This window comes from Amaranthus tricolor, chromosome 5 (assembly GCF_026212465.1).
Source record: "Amaranthus tricolor cultivar Red isolate AtriRed21 chromosome 5, ASM2621246v1, whole genome shotgun sequence".
NCBI classification, from domain to species: Eukaryota; Viridiplantae; Streptophyta; class Magnoliopsida; order Caryophyllales; family Amaranthaceae; genus Amaranthus; species Amaranthus tricolor.
Window position 1 is genome coordinate 11,328,704 of NC_080051.1, and position 15,000 is coordinate 11,343,703.

Genomic DNA, 15,000 nt, shown 5'->3' on the forward strand with positions numbered 1-15,000 from the left:
GTTCAAAATTGATTAATGGCCAGAAAATGGAAAAAACAAGGGAAAGCGTGCGATACTGTTACATGCGCGAATTAAGTCGACCCAAATTAACGGTCTCATAATGAGACCGTATCGTCCAAGTTTTTGTGTTATTTAAATATTGACTTGCTATTTAAATTGAATCCATATAATCTATTGCCTTCTATAAGCATTTGACATTTGTTATATCTCTTAACGAGATGACATGTGGATTTTTATAGTTTTTGTAATAAGATTTATGATTATAGCTCCATTTATACATACCTAATTAGGTGTTTGATTTTTCAATTTTATTTTAATTGATATAAAATGACAGGGTGTAAAAATAGCTTGTAAAGTAATCAACATTTAGCAAATCTCATAAATCCATGTGGCAAAACTCCGAACAGTGCCACTTGAAATTTTCCAATCTTTTTAATAGATATATATATATATATATATATATATATATATATATATATATATATATATATATATATATATATATATATATATATATATATTAATGTGTATTTTATTAAATAATAATGTCATTTAGTATATTGGTATAACAAAATTTAATATAATCATAAATTAAATTTAACAAAAAAAAAACACTTCTAAATATTTAAATTAAAAAACACTTACTAAAAACCTTAAAAAGTTTTTTCAAATTAAATATCAAATTTTTTAATTTTAAAAATGCATTTTCAATTACATTTATGTTTGATAAAAATATTGTCTACTTAGTTTAAGAAATCTTTTCCAAGATAAAATATAGTTTTTTTAGAATGAAGAAAAAAAATATTTAATTAGGCATATGTTTCAAAAATATTTAAAATAAGAAAAAAATAATAAAATAAGATTATGTTGAAATTAGTCTAATTAAACATACTTAATTTAAAAGATCATGTCAATTATTATGCCTATATTTTGATATTTATTACAAACCTAAAATTGATTGCAATAAAAGATTTTTTGATTATATAATACAGAAATAGCAAATTTAGTAATCAATATGACAATCCGAATTACTATAAGAAAACAAATCATCAACTCAAGAAAATACAAAAATCAATTACAAATTAATTAATTCATGTTCAAATTTATGATTGATTTGATATAGTAATTAAGAAAGTTAAGATATGTAGTTTATTTTAAAAAGTTAATTAATAATTTAAAATCGAAAATATAACTACACTAATGATATTGACTAACTTAATATCAATAAGTAGATAACTAAAATTATGATTTTGATATATAAATTATTAGTCTAACTATCTAATTATGATAAATGTTATTTCAGTAGAATAAAAATAAATATTAGTAATCAGATAATTTAATTTCAATACCATTTAGTATAAACAAAAATTAAAATAGTATCGCATCTTACATTATCATTGGTTTATATTATAATTGAGATATATAAAACTAACATGTCAATTAAAAAACTAGCTAGCAAAACCCAACTTGGAGGTAATGATGGGAGCATTCATGGCTTCACAAACAAAATTCAATGAGAACAGATCCAACGGAATCCAACAAATCCAAGCCCACAACTAAATCATTGATACTCAATGGCGCGAATGACACAACAAATCAAACAATATTACCAAGCCTAATGGACAACTTCTAAGCAACATGGAAAAAAAATCAAGTAGGACATGTGAATGTTATATTTATGAGTAATCAAATAGGTGTGAGAGATAAAGTTAAGCTTAAAATTGTTAGTGATATTATGAGTGATAATGATGTTAAAACTAACTTGAGGGTGACCTCAAAAGCTTTATTATTCCTGCAAAGCTAACTGAATTGGAGGATGAGAGATGACTTGCGGATTTGGGAGCTGGACTGAGTATTTTACTATTGCCTATGTGTGGAAAAACCAATGTGAGACTTGAACCTACTAACCTCTCCTTACTTTTTGCTAATGGTTTCATTCGTCACCCAGTTAGTATTGTAAGTAATCTTGATGTTTGTATTGGAAAGATGAATTTTACTTGAGATTTTATGGTATTGGAGATGATGGAGAATCAAAATCTCTCAATTGTGCTAGGAAGGGATTTCTTGAAAGCAGATAAGGCTAAAATTAATGTTTTTGATAGTGGACTCACCTTAAGGTTTTTGATGGTGGACTCACCTTAAGCGATCTTGATGAAGCTATTCATTTCAATCTACCATCAAAAAGATTAGTATGCAACCAACCATTGTTGAAAGGTCATGAGAGTTGCAACAGTTGAGCTAATTTTGCCAACTAAGGAAATTGTAAATGCTCCCGTTAATGGAGTAAATTCTACGGTTTGTGATATCACACACCATCCTCTTAGGATGTCACCATCTAAGGATCTGTAGATAGAAAAAGTTTTGAGTATCACCACTTTCACACCATTTTTCAAAATTGGGTTCTTTATGCATTAAGGTGACATTTCTTTATTTGGATTTAATTTTATTCTCTTCTAGCTTATTTCTACTCTGTAATACAAATTTTATGTTTGTGCCTTATTTTGTTGTCCTTTTACAGAAATTACCATATTTCACAATTGCATCAAGTTGATTAAGAAGGAGAAAGAGGAGGTATCGCATCAAGAGAAGCATGAAATGAGAGAGATGATGACTATCCCAATATAACATTTTAGGACCAAACTTACAAGGAAAAGTTCACTAACCTCAAGGAAAGGTTCATTTGGACTACCCATTTTATAATTACTAATGTCCTAAGAACTAAATGAATTTTTGAATACTGAATGCATTTGTTTAGGGAATTTGGCATGAGCTTATGCATAGAGCACCTTATCCCGAGCCAATACTTGAATTTTTTTAGTTCTCTTGACACAAAACAATGAGAGCAAAGCCACATTCCACTTAGGATAGGAGGTATTGTACAACACCTCTAAATTTCTGACTCTTATTCTATGAAATCAAAACCGCAAAGGACGGGAAAAAAATTTTAATGTCACATTAAAATAAATAAATTATTAAGAAAAAATTGTCCAAAATAATCTCACATATTTTCCATCTGTCGCGAATAATCTTATGATTTATTATTTCTAAATAATCTAAAATTTGTATTTTTTTACTGACTACACCTCTTTTTATATTTTAACAAACTACTATAGGTAACTAGCTGTTACACTAACTTCTTTTAGCTTGTGCTTCTTCGTTGATCTACCCGTACTTCTCTTTAGTGATAGATACCTAAAGTAGTTGGTTAAAATTTATCAAGAGGTACTGTTAGCAAAAAATACACAAAAGTTAGATTATTTAAAATAATCAATAATAGAGATTATTTACAACAGATAGACAATATGTGAGATTATTGAGGATAATTTTTCAAATATTAAAGAAAGGATAGAAATGAAATCTATAATTAAAGGAGTAAAGAGACGCCATAAATATGAGTGAAAATTTCGACAACATCTATCCTAAAAATTTGACATTTTTAATCAAAACATGCATGATTTATACAAAGTGAAATAATTGTATGAATGAAATACATTTTATCTAAAACATGCATGATTTATACAAAGCATATGAATGAAATAAAAAAATAAGTTAAATTTGAAAGAGAATTAAAGAAAAAGTACAAAGATTAAAAATAAAAATGTGACAAAGCCTTTAAAAGACAAACCAAATTGAATAAAATGTAACAAAAGCCATGAGACCAAGGGAGTATAAGAACCAAACATTAGAAAATGTACAGTGTTTTAAGAGCCCTTTGAAGCCCTCCAAAAAAAGCAGTTCTTAATATACTAAAATTTGAAAGCAGAAACTACAGTATATATTTAGGCGTATAGCACGATTGCCAGAGGGAATTTTGCAAGTCAACTTCAAATTTTTTTTAGTACAACTGTTGCTCCTCATTTCCAATCAGCAGTAACAAGTAAATTGACATTTGACGGCAATACTAAAGTGCAGAAAGCCGAAAAAACAAAGGCATCAAATCCGGTTGGCTGGGAAGGAAATGTATAGGAGGGAGGAGTCATATATACATGTTACAGAAGATTCACAGATACAACCTATACAGAAAAGCATTCTGCAGCTCAGATGGCCGAGGTATAGCATTCGATAACAAGGTGTAGTAAGGAAACTCTCTTTTCCCATAATCCAAAAAAATTGTCTTGCCTCGGTCAATCACTTCTTCGCATACGTCAAATAAGAATCTTGAGCAATACTCAAAACATCAGGTCTCTCAGATTGATTATAGGTTAGACAACGGCGTATCAATTCCTAAAAAAGCAAAGCACAGAAACACCATTATGTTTTGTTAAAACGAAGTTCTATTTTTTTACATATCAAACCAACAAGGTTACAAAGAGTTATTTTCAACCAAATGTCAGTCAAGTTTTTCGCTAATTAACGGACCACACTAGTTTCAAAAGAATAATGCAAGATATCTTAAGAGTAAAATGAATAATGCAATAAACAAATCCTCCCAGTAGACAGAAATAAGATGGCTTGGTGCTGAAAAAACATTTCATAAGGGATGAAGGGAGTGCTTATTATGTATGAGGTCTTACCTTTGCTTCATTCGAGATGCTAGGTCTGGAAGGGAAATCCACCTTTCTTGCTTTAATTATGGTGTCTTCCCGTAAAATTCGTTCCTGAGTTTGATCATGGCCAAAAGGACGTTTTCCAAAGAGCATTTGGTAAAACAAAACACCAGCTGACCAGACATCAACCTGTTTCAACAGCACAACAGTTGGAATATAGTAATATGGCCATCTTCAAACGAAGGTAACTGGTAATTGAATAGCTAGTGTAAACTATCCATTACCAACTATAATTTGCACATTGAGTAGCACACAAAGAACCATCCCCATATGTCCTCGATTCCATATGGAGTCAACTATACAGATTTAAGTTGCCTAATCAATGATCAGATATATCAAAACAAGCGTACCTTTGAAGATATTAGTGGTATCTTAGTGAGCTCAAAGCATTCAGGAGGCAAGTACCTGATAAGGAAAAAATGAACCATAAAAGACTGCTGTTTGACAAACAAACTGCGGTTACAAAATGATTTTGCCAGAATATAAGACAAGAAACTTTCTGCATCAAGTGAACAATTGCTGATTTCGGACTTCACAAACTCAAGGAACATGCCAAAACCTAGATAGCCCAAGAGGCACAAGCATAGTGTAAAAATAAAGTTTTGGTCACGGTCAAGGTCGCGGTTACGCTTACGAAACGGATTTCAAGGTCAATGCGGGTGATTTTGGAGGTTATGTTTTGTGAAGAGAAAGATTGCCAAGCTCTTAGAATCCACATTTCATGAGTCCTTACCTTATTGGAAATTAAGCATAATATATTACATACCAATAAGTACCCGCTCCTTGCGAAGTAAGCTCCATGCCCTGGGATCCAACATCCTCTTCTACAATTTTGCTCAGACCAAAATCTGTGAGTTTGGCTACACCAAGCTCATCAAAAAGAACATTCCCAGGCTTCAGATCATAGTGAATTATCTTTTGTGATCTCTTGTTCAAATAGACAAGACCTTGGAATATCTGTACGATAATTATTCGTGCTTCCTTTTCTGGTAATACAGGTGTCGCCTTAAGAACTGCATCAAGATCTTTGCCTGAACACAAAATAATGATACTTGAACAAGGAAAAGCACTTAACCCACCAAAAAAGAAAAAATAAGCTGCATTAAGAACAGCTTACCACTACAAAATTCAAGGACAGTGCAGAATGCATTTTGATCAATCTCAAAAGTGTCCCAAAGACGAACAATATTATTATGCACCAAAGTCTTGTGAATGTTATACTCTCGAATAGCATGTCTGATGTAACTTTGCTTCTTCTCTTCACTCCATTGAGGATTTAGACCGTGAAGCTTACAAGCAACGTACCTATGGTCTACCAAGTCAAATGCCTGCCGGAAATTTTGCACTTCAAATCACTGCAAAAAATTTTATGCTCACATGCCCCACAGAGGCAAAAATATGCATTTAAAAACATATTTACTCTTGGAAGATTATCATGGAATGCAGTATACGAAATAATTGTCGAAATTTAAACCTTGTAGACCTCGCTGAAACCTCCCTTCCCTAAGAGATTCAAGAGGGCGTATCGGCGATTTAATATTGGGAAGTTATTAAAACGGGAACCATCCTCATCCCGTATGCGCTTCATCTCACGTATAAGCTTACCCTTCTCCAACTCATAACGGTCCCTCTCCCGCAACACCACTTCTTCCTCCTAAAGACAAGTATAGAGTGTAGAAAACATGAAGCTTAACAGAACAAAATAATCCAGATACTTCAAAGATAGCTAGATTTCAAAGAACAAAAGAAGTACCCGTTTTATACTCGCAAGACGTGATTTATATATTTCATCCTGAATAAAGAAATCTTCCTCTTGGACACCCAAATCTGAGTCACATCCATCACTCTTATCTGCAAGAACAGTTCCACCCAATGGTGACTAATGGGCAATAAAACAATTAAACATTTAGATGATACACTTAGTTTCTCGAGCATCAGTAACACGTCATCAATCTGAGAAATAAAATGTGGGAAAGGAGAAGATGAAGCTTTGATGGGAAAAAGGCCTAGAGCCTTGACATTTGACAACTACAGAGAAGTATATAAAGACTCCTATCAAAAGGACATTGCATGTCAGCTATTTTCCGAGCGGTCAAGACATTAAACACCACATGACATAACTCAACAGAGCTCTACAGTGAAAGAAAGTGAGAAGTTACTAAATACAGGTGTGTTGAATTAGATTCAATTATATTTTATTAAATTGTCTAAAGAGAAGACAGAAAAAATCACTAACCTATGTCCTGCACAAGAAGCAAGGATAACAGCAAAGAGAATAGCAATGACCAAAAGTTAAACAAATGGTTGAACGCATTATATAAGTACAGGGGACATTGTGAATAGAAGCAACAAGGACAAGAAAAAAAGCCAATAAACATGGGGGGCAAGAGAATCCTTGGTTTATTCAATGCTGATAAGAAGTCAAAGACAAAAAATTTGTACATCGAAACATAAATCTGACTTCTTCACCTACGTAGGCAAGAGCCTTAATTGAGGGTATTGGGGGTAATGAGTGAAATACATGCCTAGTTTTCTCCACAACTTCCCTATCAAAAGCATTCCTCACTGATTTTGGGATTTCATTCCACTTATGCACCTTCTTTACAAAATTGCACTGGGATGAGTCTGCTAAGGCAAGAGCCTTATTCAAGACATTAGGAAACTGAATAAAATAACTTCATAGTTCCCTCTATGCCTACCTATCAAGAACACTCCTCACCAATTTTGGGATTCATATACCAATAATGGACCTGTAGTTAGATGATTCATTCCAGACAAACAATGTAGTAATCATCAAACTAATTCTATAAAAGAGAGGGTTAAACAAAAATTAGATATTCTTCGAAGTGAAGCTAAGACTCTTAAAGCTTATCAATTGTTAAAACGCTTGTAAATTCCACAAGAATTAATGGTATCATCAAAAATGAAAATCCTATAGAGATGAATGGTACCAAGAACCAGTATCCAATCATAGATACTCTCAAGATTAGATAAACTGTGATACCCTGTTAATATAGGATATTCTAAGAACAAATGAGAAGTAATTTGATTAGTATTAGTAGGATATTGTAATTGATAATTATATATGTGATTATCGGATATCTAGTCACTATATAGTACGTATTAATGAGTAATATACGTTTATATTTCTATGTGATTAACTATGGGGTACTAGTTAGCTAAACAAGATATTATAACCGTTATATGTGGTCTTAAAAAGCCATTTGGCGATTTAAACAAGTCAGTGAAGGTAAACTGTTTTGATTATAAAAATGATAACTAAAACGCCAATCATTTCTATAAGACTAAAGAACATGTATATAGCATTTTGATGCTTCTTCAAACCTCCATGATGAACAATACTTTGTTCGGCAAGTACCTAGTGTTAATCCGTAACAGTGGTAGATTGATGATTCTAAATCAACGGCAGCACCAAGATACAAAGGAAATATTGTGGATATTTGTAGATATTTTGGAAGAATTTTATTTGTAAAATGAATTACTCAAAATTTTCATAACTTCAAATTGCAAATAAAAATAGCTTGGTCAGTTGGCATATCTATATCACAAGGCTTTCCATACATAGAAAAGTTGCACGAAAAATAAAATACTCATCAACATTTAATGTCTAAATGATAACCGTCTATATATTGTTCATTCACATTGTAGGAATGCAATTCATGAGAGAAATATGCCACTAATAATCATACAAACTTCAATTATGAGAACTCCTCATCCACTTGATTCTTGGTTGTTAAGTTAATACCACTTATCAAAACATTGAAATCATTAAATATCAAAGTCAAAAAAAACATCAACTAATTTGATTGTAACGGTGCAATTCCTAGTAATGGTTTGAATTAGTAACCTTTTGTGCTCCTTTGGAAATGGGTTCAATGTTATAGCAATTTCTAGCGGTCAAGTTGCTAGCCGCACAACCATTCTCCTCATAGCGGAAAAACAAGGCAACATTGCCATGGAAAAAAGCATGATCGCAGATGCAACTGCAGAAACGGTCGCGATATTGCGAAAAACGCTATAACCAAGTAATAACGGGAATTGCGGTCGATGCAGTGTGAGTTTTTTTTAAAAAAAAAAACACATAAGGGAAGCTTTAAATGTTAATTTCATTTTTGTTATTGAACTATGAAATAATATGCCCATAGCAATTACAACTGCACCATATGAGGTACCTTTAGTGTATAACTAATTATCTTAATAGTTACTTCTTTTGTCTTAACGAAAATTATTACTAACTATAATTTAAGGGATCTTAATAATTAAAGTTCAAGGGTATACATGAAATTTTAACGGGAAGATGAAATATCATTGTAAAATATCGTTGTAATGGTGAAATGACGAGCGTTACACATTACGTAATGTTCAATGCGGTGTTTTGAGTGAAAATCCATGCACCATTAAATAACGGGATTTATCGTAACGACAACTCTCAAATAAGTTACATAACGAGTGTTATGTAACTTATGAAGGAGTTATATTTCATGAGCATTGCATTGGCCGCGTTGTAAATGTTTTCTAGAATAAACAAATATATTTGTGTTACGATAACCACATCACTTCCGTTACCGCATCATCATTTCGCTACAACGATTGCGACTGTTGCCGTTTACGCTAAGATTTTGCTACTAAAACCTTAATCCAATATACATAGCCTACATTTAATCCAATTCTTAATCACTTTATGTAATTGAACTTTACTTTAACTAAATTCATTTTCAAAAATCTTTAATAAAACTAAATTAATATTTACACAACATTAATTAACTAAAATGAGATCTAAAAAATAGGGTATATTAACATTCTATGTTATCAAATTATTTAGATTTATATAGCCTAAACATACAATAGCTGAAAATAACCTAAGTAGTATCGCCTGAAATTGTTCTATTTGCTTGCTTGGTTAATTAAATTCCCTTTGGTTATCCTACTTAATGTTACCCAGATCATTCAAATGGTAAGTGAACCTCAATCTAGATTGCTAGACCCGAATAGCGGGTCAGTGGTGATCTAGATCGCAGGGAATCGCAATCTGGATCACTTAAGTAATTGATCCATAATTCTCCCACCAATTTAAAGGTAGAAGCAAGAGATAAAAACAAATGAGAGAAGAGAAAGAAGACAAGAAAAAAAATTGTACCTTCACTTTTCTTCAAACATGGTTTGAACTTTGAAGGAAGTCAAAAAGTTGCCTCCTATTTACCATAGAAGTCGACATCCAGTTGTCATTTTTTTTTCCTTACTCTTTTAATTTCTATTACTATCGTTCTAAACTTTACTTTTATCTTTATACTTTTCATTTTCCTTTCTCTAAAAGTTAGTACTAAAGTTCTTTTTAAAACTTTGTATTGAATTGATATTAATTTAATTCTATTTTTTCATTTTTCTTTTGTATTTTAATCTAAATTCAATATTATCAAGTATAAGAACATACTCAATTAAGTAATCGAACCTAAATCGTACCTCAATCCTCAATGTATCATTCCGCGCCCCAAAAATTCTCAACCCAAATAATTTTGATCCCACCTCATTTTAAAATGGTGAAATTATGTTCTTGATCCCGTACTACGACCCAGATCGTACCTCAATCGTAGTAACAATGGTCCTACTTACAACATGTGATCATCAATTTTTGTCAAAAAGTAACTTTAAAAGATAAAACAATCCACTTTGTTTAATAGATGAAACCAAAAGCAAACAACTCGTCATATATTTTGGTGTACAAGCAAAGTTTTTCTTACTCTTAATCTATGTTACTGGAACTCTTCGATTTGGCCAGCTCACCGATGTCCGAGTGGTCGATATAAATACCGATGTTGAATACGGATCCAATAACCCGGAATGAAGATGGATACGACACAAAGTTATAAGGTAGTGAGATAGGAGAATAAAATTTTGCCACCATTATTTGAGTTTGCATTTTCTATAAAGCTCTAATACGACACGAAGATGGGACGCCGGAGTAACGTTTCGATTTCACAAGATGAGGGATTTCAAAGTTCATATATTTTTACTGAGAAAAGGAAAAATGAAATGAGAAAGGAAAAGTTGAGTTCCAAGGCTCTCTGTACTACTATGAGTTGTTAAATGCATTAAATTTTTCCCAACCTTTTTTTCTAGTAGCACGTGATAGAACATGCTATTTATTTTATTTTTTTGTTCTTTTTTTTCATTTCTAAGTTAAGACTTCAAGAGTGCTTAGTGATTTATATAATTTACTCCTACTATTATATGAGTTGTCCATTATCATTTTATTTTTTTATTTGCTTTTCTAGTTTGGGCATAACATTACTTATTAGTAAATAAAAATAGTTTCATTTTGTTTGAGAACCCTTTTTTTTTTATTTTCCCTTATACCCGTCCCTATTCAATACTAGGACGGTGTCCCCATAGCCTAAATATTTATAAATGACTAACCGGATACTAGGAGCCGCACAATAATCATAACCGAGTACGTGTAACATAGCTCTTAATTATAAAACATATTGAGTGGCAGACAAATTTCATAAATGAAAACAAAAAATGTACCAGGTTGTCGCTTCCTTAACAATTTCCTTTGTCTCTCAACCATTTCCTTTGCCTCTAACAATTGTTTCTTGAAAACAAAATTTATCATCAGTACATCATCACACAACAAGCAAAACAAAGTATAAACCAGCCACCAGGACTCAAGGAAGTCAATAGATCACAACACTTACAAGATGTGCAGTAATGTCTTTCAACGCTTGCCCGTCCTCCCAAGTTTCAGATATGACAGTTCCTGCTCTGCAAAAAAATACAGGTTGGACAAATTAATATTTAATTGAGGCCATACTAGAGAGACACTATACACAATGCTGAACAGATAAACATCACTTCACAACTTCACTTCTCCATTTAACATCACTTCAAAGCTTCACTTCGCTATTTAACACCACTTCACTCTCCTATTGAGCATCATTCTTCTCAACATGCAGAAACAACGTAAATGACAAGAAACTCCCCCAAGGACCATGATAAACCTTATCACTCCAACATTGCCAAGTCGCAATGAATCCTGGCGCACTTTCATCCTTGCTTCTTGCCTCTCAGCTTTTGAAACTGATATCAGCAAATCAGATATAACTTTTGTTCGCTGCATAAATAAGGAAAAAATGTCAAATGTTAAAAATCTATTTGATTAAACTATGCCACCAATCATCATGAAAGCACAATGCTTCTTGTCTACAAGCTAACTTCACTAAGCTAACAATATAACTAAAAGGAACAATAAAAGCAATTACAAAATCCCAACTTTACATGTTCGATCTTTGAGTAGGAAATGCGGAAGGCCTAGGCTCGGCCCTATCTCAAGCATTTACAAAATAAAAACTTTAAGGTGACAATTTACAAAAGGCCAACACTTGCAACCAGAGTTCAAAAGGAGGTTTTTTTGGATAAGGAGGGTCCAAAAGAAATAAATCTTAAAAGATTCAAAAATCCTTATTTTATGCACCAAAAAAAGCTCAAAAATCTAGTAAAGAACAAACCTTGGGCTTCATGATTTCTTCACATTCTCTATGCTCCTTGAGCTCCTGATAAGTCACTTTTTACATCAATTCCCCATGAATAGTAATCAAAATGTTGAAATAACGTCTGGAAACATTGCGATTTACCTTTCCTAGTTGTTGGCATTGATTTTGATAATTAGCAATCTCTTCACGTGATTTGCGTAGCTCGTCTTCTAAAGAAGAAACCTTCCTTTGCAAACAAGCAACATCATCCTAATTATGGAGAACAAAGAAAAGAAAACCCGATAAGAGACTATCATAAGAAAAAAGAGATTTACTCCACCATAAGAATCTTAATGCTCAAATGCACAAGTGAGGCACCAAGATACTTGCACCATTTCTTCATTTATACCTCCTACATTACTTTGTGTTCTACCTTCACTTAATCCTCTTCATTTAGTTATTATTTGTGTAGTGTATTTGGTTTTATGGCATTAAAAATTGTACCTCCAACGGCGGGCGATCACCATTCATAAATAATTCTTTACATCTGGTATCCTGCAAAGTGAATTAAATTTGAACATTAAAGAATTTTACAATCTAATACTACCAATAAAAAACCTCAAACTTCAACACAGTTCAAGCTGTTCAAGATTAAAGCCACAAAAATTCAGAAGACACATGCATAAATCCTTAATAGAACATTACCTTGCTATTTGAGTTGTCCATGTGACCATTTATGGAAGAGTTAGGTAAAGGAGATGCCTGAGATTTAGGGTGATCATTTGATCTTGAAGTACGGCCACGACTAGTTGCTCCTTGAGGTCTACCACGACCTTTTTTCTTGGGAATCTCCAAACCAGGCTTGATGGGTGTGCCTTCAATGGTCTTCGAAATCCCATCACTAAGAACCTAAAAACGTGGAAGATCTTGCCAAAGTAAGATAGTAGACACGGGATAAGAAAAATTCATTTATGACGATATATATATACTATCCAAGTCATCTAGCTTAATTCCCTTAAGAGTGTATAAGAAGTAACCCGTCAACAAGATATTCATAGTCTAAAAGTCCAATTTTGCAAACGTCAAGTGATTTTTTTTGTTCATTTTTACTTTTCGTACATATCCCAAGCTCTCTCACAAGCATCTTAGAGCCACTCCAAATATATAAAATTCAAGTGTTCATGTTCTTCCTTCCCCTAGATGCTTTCCCATAAATTTAATTTCAATTTGTTATGAGTAAAAGACCAAAATAACATGCAACAACACACTTTTTAATCTAGTCTAGAAAAAGTGGACGACAAATTACCTCAACATCATCCTGAAGTTTTTGGCGCTTTTGATTGTTTGCTTGTATGAGAAATTCCCCCCCGCTCTGATGATAAAGCAACATACACAATGAGAAGAGCATATAAATAGAAAATTTTGATTCAAACAATAGTAATCCAATGCAAGAAGAATAATCCTTTGGACAAGGCCTTCCCAACCTAACACTCACCACCTCCTCTCTCTCCTCCTCACATAACAAAATTAAATATAGGACATGAGCAAGTATTGTATGTTTAAAACTAGATCCTTGTGAGCACACTACACAATTAAGTCAACCTATATGGATTCGAATTTCAAGGACGGAAGAAATTTATCACACTAGAAATTCCTCCCAAATAATGAGCTACACAGTTTAACGCGGAATGTATACATATTGATGTAAGCATGTAACTATTGATCCACAAGATTTGTATATTCATTCTACATATAGTAGGTCATGTACTTGACTGAAATGATGCATCATGAAAAAAATTGAATTTCCCATAATAACATGTGCTACTACTGATTTTCATGAATAAAAGGAAACTTTAACGCGCATAAACTTCACTAGAGAGGATACATCTTAGGATTGCATTATTTCTATTGTTATACAAATTCTCTTACCCCAATGCCACAAAATAACTACCACCTAGGCTCTCATTATGCTCCCACCTTGCTAGGTTTCAGACGTATAAAAGGATATTGTGCACATCATAATAATCAAAAACATCAAAACCGCATTGAAGTCAAAATCAATCCTCTTATTTCATAAACAATATATTTATGATAACTCAAGATTCCATTGTGGGCATAATCAATACCTAATTGTATGCATTTCTTAGATCACAGAAAAAATTAATTGAGATAAGGGGGGTTATGCAAAAATCCTTTTATGGAAAACAATATCAAAAGGAAAGGGAAATTCAAGGATCTTTCGCACTATTTTCTTAGAAAAACAAACAGACCTTTCACACTATATTAGACTTATTGCTTTCACATTGTGCACTATTTCAACACTCAATATATCTTAAGTTGCACAACTTTGGAAAATGGAAGGTAATGTTTCAAAGGATTTAGCCTCATGTTTCGTTCCCTGCATGACCTGCAGAAAGAAGATTACGAACATAGGGTTGGGTGCCCTTTGACCTTATTCTCTTTTTTGGTCTTAGATGGGAGCCTCTTAACAGCATTGGGCATTGAAATGGATGGGTATCACTTTATCAAGATTAGTTTTATATAGCTAATATCAGCATATATTCACAAAATCAAGACATCCATCACAATTTCAACAGAAAAAGTTAGAGAAGCATCAATGCAAGTTCAAAAGATTGGGAAATAGATATAAAAAAATTGATGCGAAATGCAAGTTCAGATTCAGAACATATCAAAATAACATCAAAAAAAACCATAAACTCACATCATCGTCAGAATCACTTGAGGTTGATGGTTCTGGTACATTATCAATATCAGCAAACTTAGACGACGAAGCAGAAGGCCAGGCAGTTGGAGCGGGTAAAGGCATTGAGTTTGGACCCGAAACTGAACCTTTTCCAACTAAACGAGCTTCAAGCTTCGCAATTTTAGTAGGCAAAGAATTATCCGACTGATTAGATGAATTCGATGAGAAATGAATTAACATCTCATCCGACATTTCGCTT

General features: G+C 32.6%; 1 protein-coding gene across 1 annotated transcript in view; it reads right to left on the minus strand.

Moving 5' to 3' along the window:
• Positions 1-3,809: 3,809 nt before the first annotated feature.
• Positions 3,810-15,000, minus strand: part of LOC130812802 (serine/threonine-protein kinase TOUSLED) — an 11,805-nt gene continuing 614 nt past the window's right edge. The window contains exons 1-16 of the mRNA XM_057678408.1: positions 14,760-15,000; positions 13,344-13,409; positions 12,743-12,946; positions 12,542-12,592; positions 12,200-12,307; positions 12,074-12,118; positions 11,567-11,679; positions 11,264-11,330; positions 11,094-11,160; positions 6,301-6,398; positions 6,022-6,201; positions 5,665-5,875; positions 5,314-5,578; positions 4,898-4,952; positions 4,515-4,676; positions 3,810-4,224 (exon numbers count right to left, since the gene is read on the minus strand). The exon at positions 14,760-15,000 is cut by the window's right edge and continues 614 nt beyond it. Coding sequence (XP_057534391.1) covers positions 4,129-4,224; positions 4,515-4,676; positions 4,898-4,952; positions 5,314-5,578; positions 5,665-5,875; positions 6,022-6,201; positions 6,301-6,398; positions 11,094-11,160; positions 11,264-11,330; positions 11,567-11,679; positions 12,074-12,118; positions 12,200-12,307; positions 12,542-12,592; positions 12,743-12,946; positions 13,344-13,409; positions 14,760-14,993 — 2,022 coding nt within the window. The 5' untranslated portion in view covers positions 14,994-15,000 and the 3' untranslated portion in view covers positions 3,810-4,128. The remainder of the gene's footprint in view (positions 4,225-4,514; positions 4,677-4,897; positions 4,953-5,313; positions 5,579-5,664; positions 5,876-6,021; positions 6,202-6,300; positions 6,399-11,093; positions 11,161-11,263; positions 11,331-11,566; positions 11,680-12,073; positions 12,119-12,199; positions 12,308-12,541; positions 12,593-12,742; positions 12,947-13,343; positions 13,410-14,759) is intronic.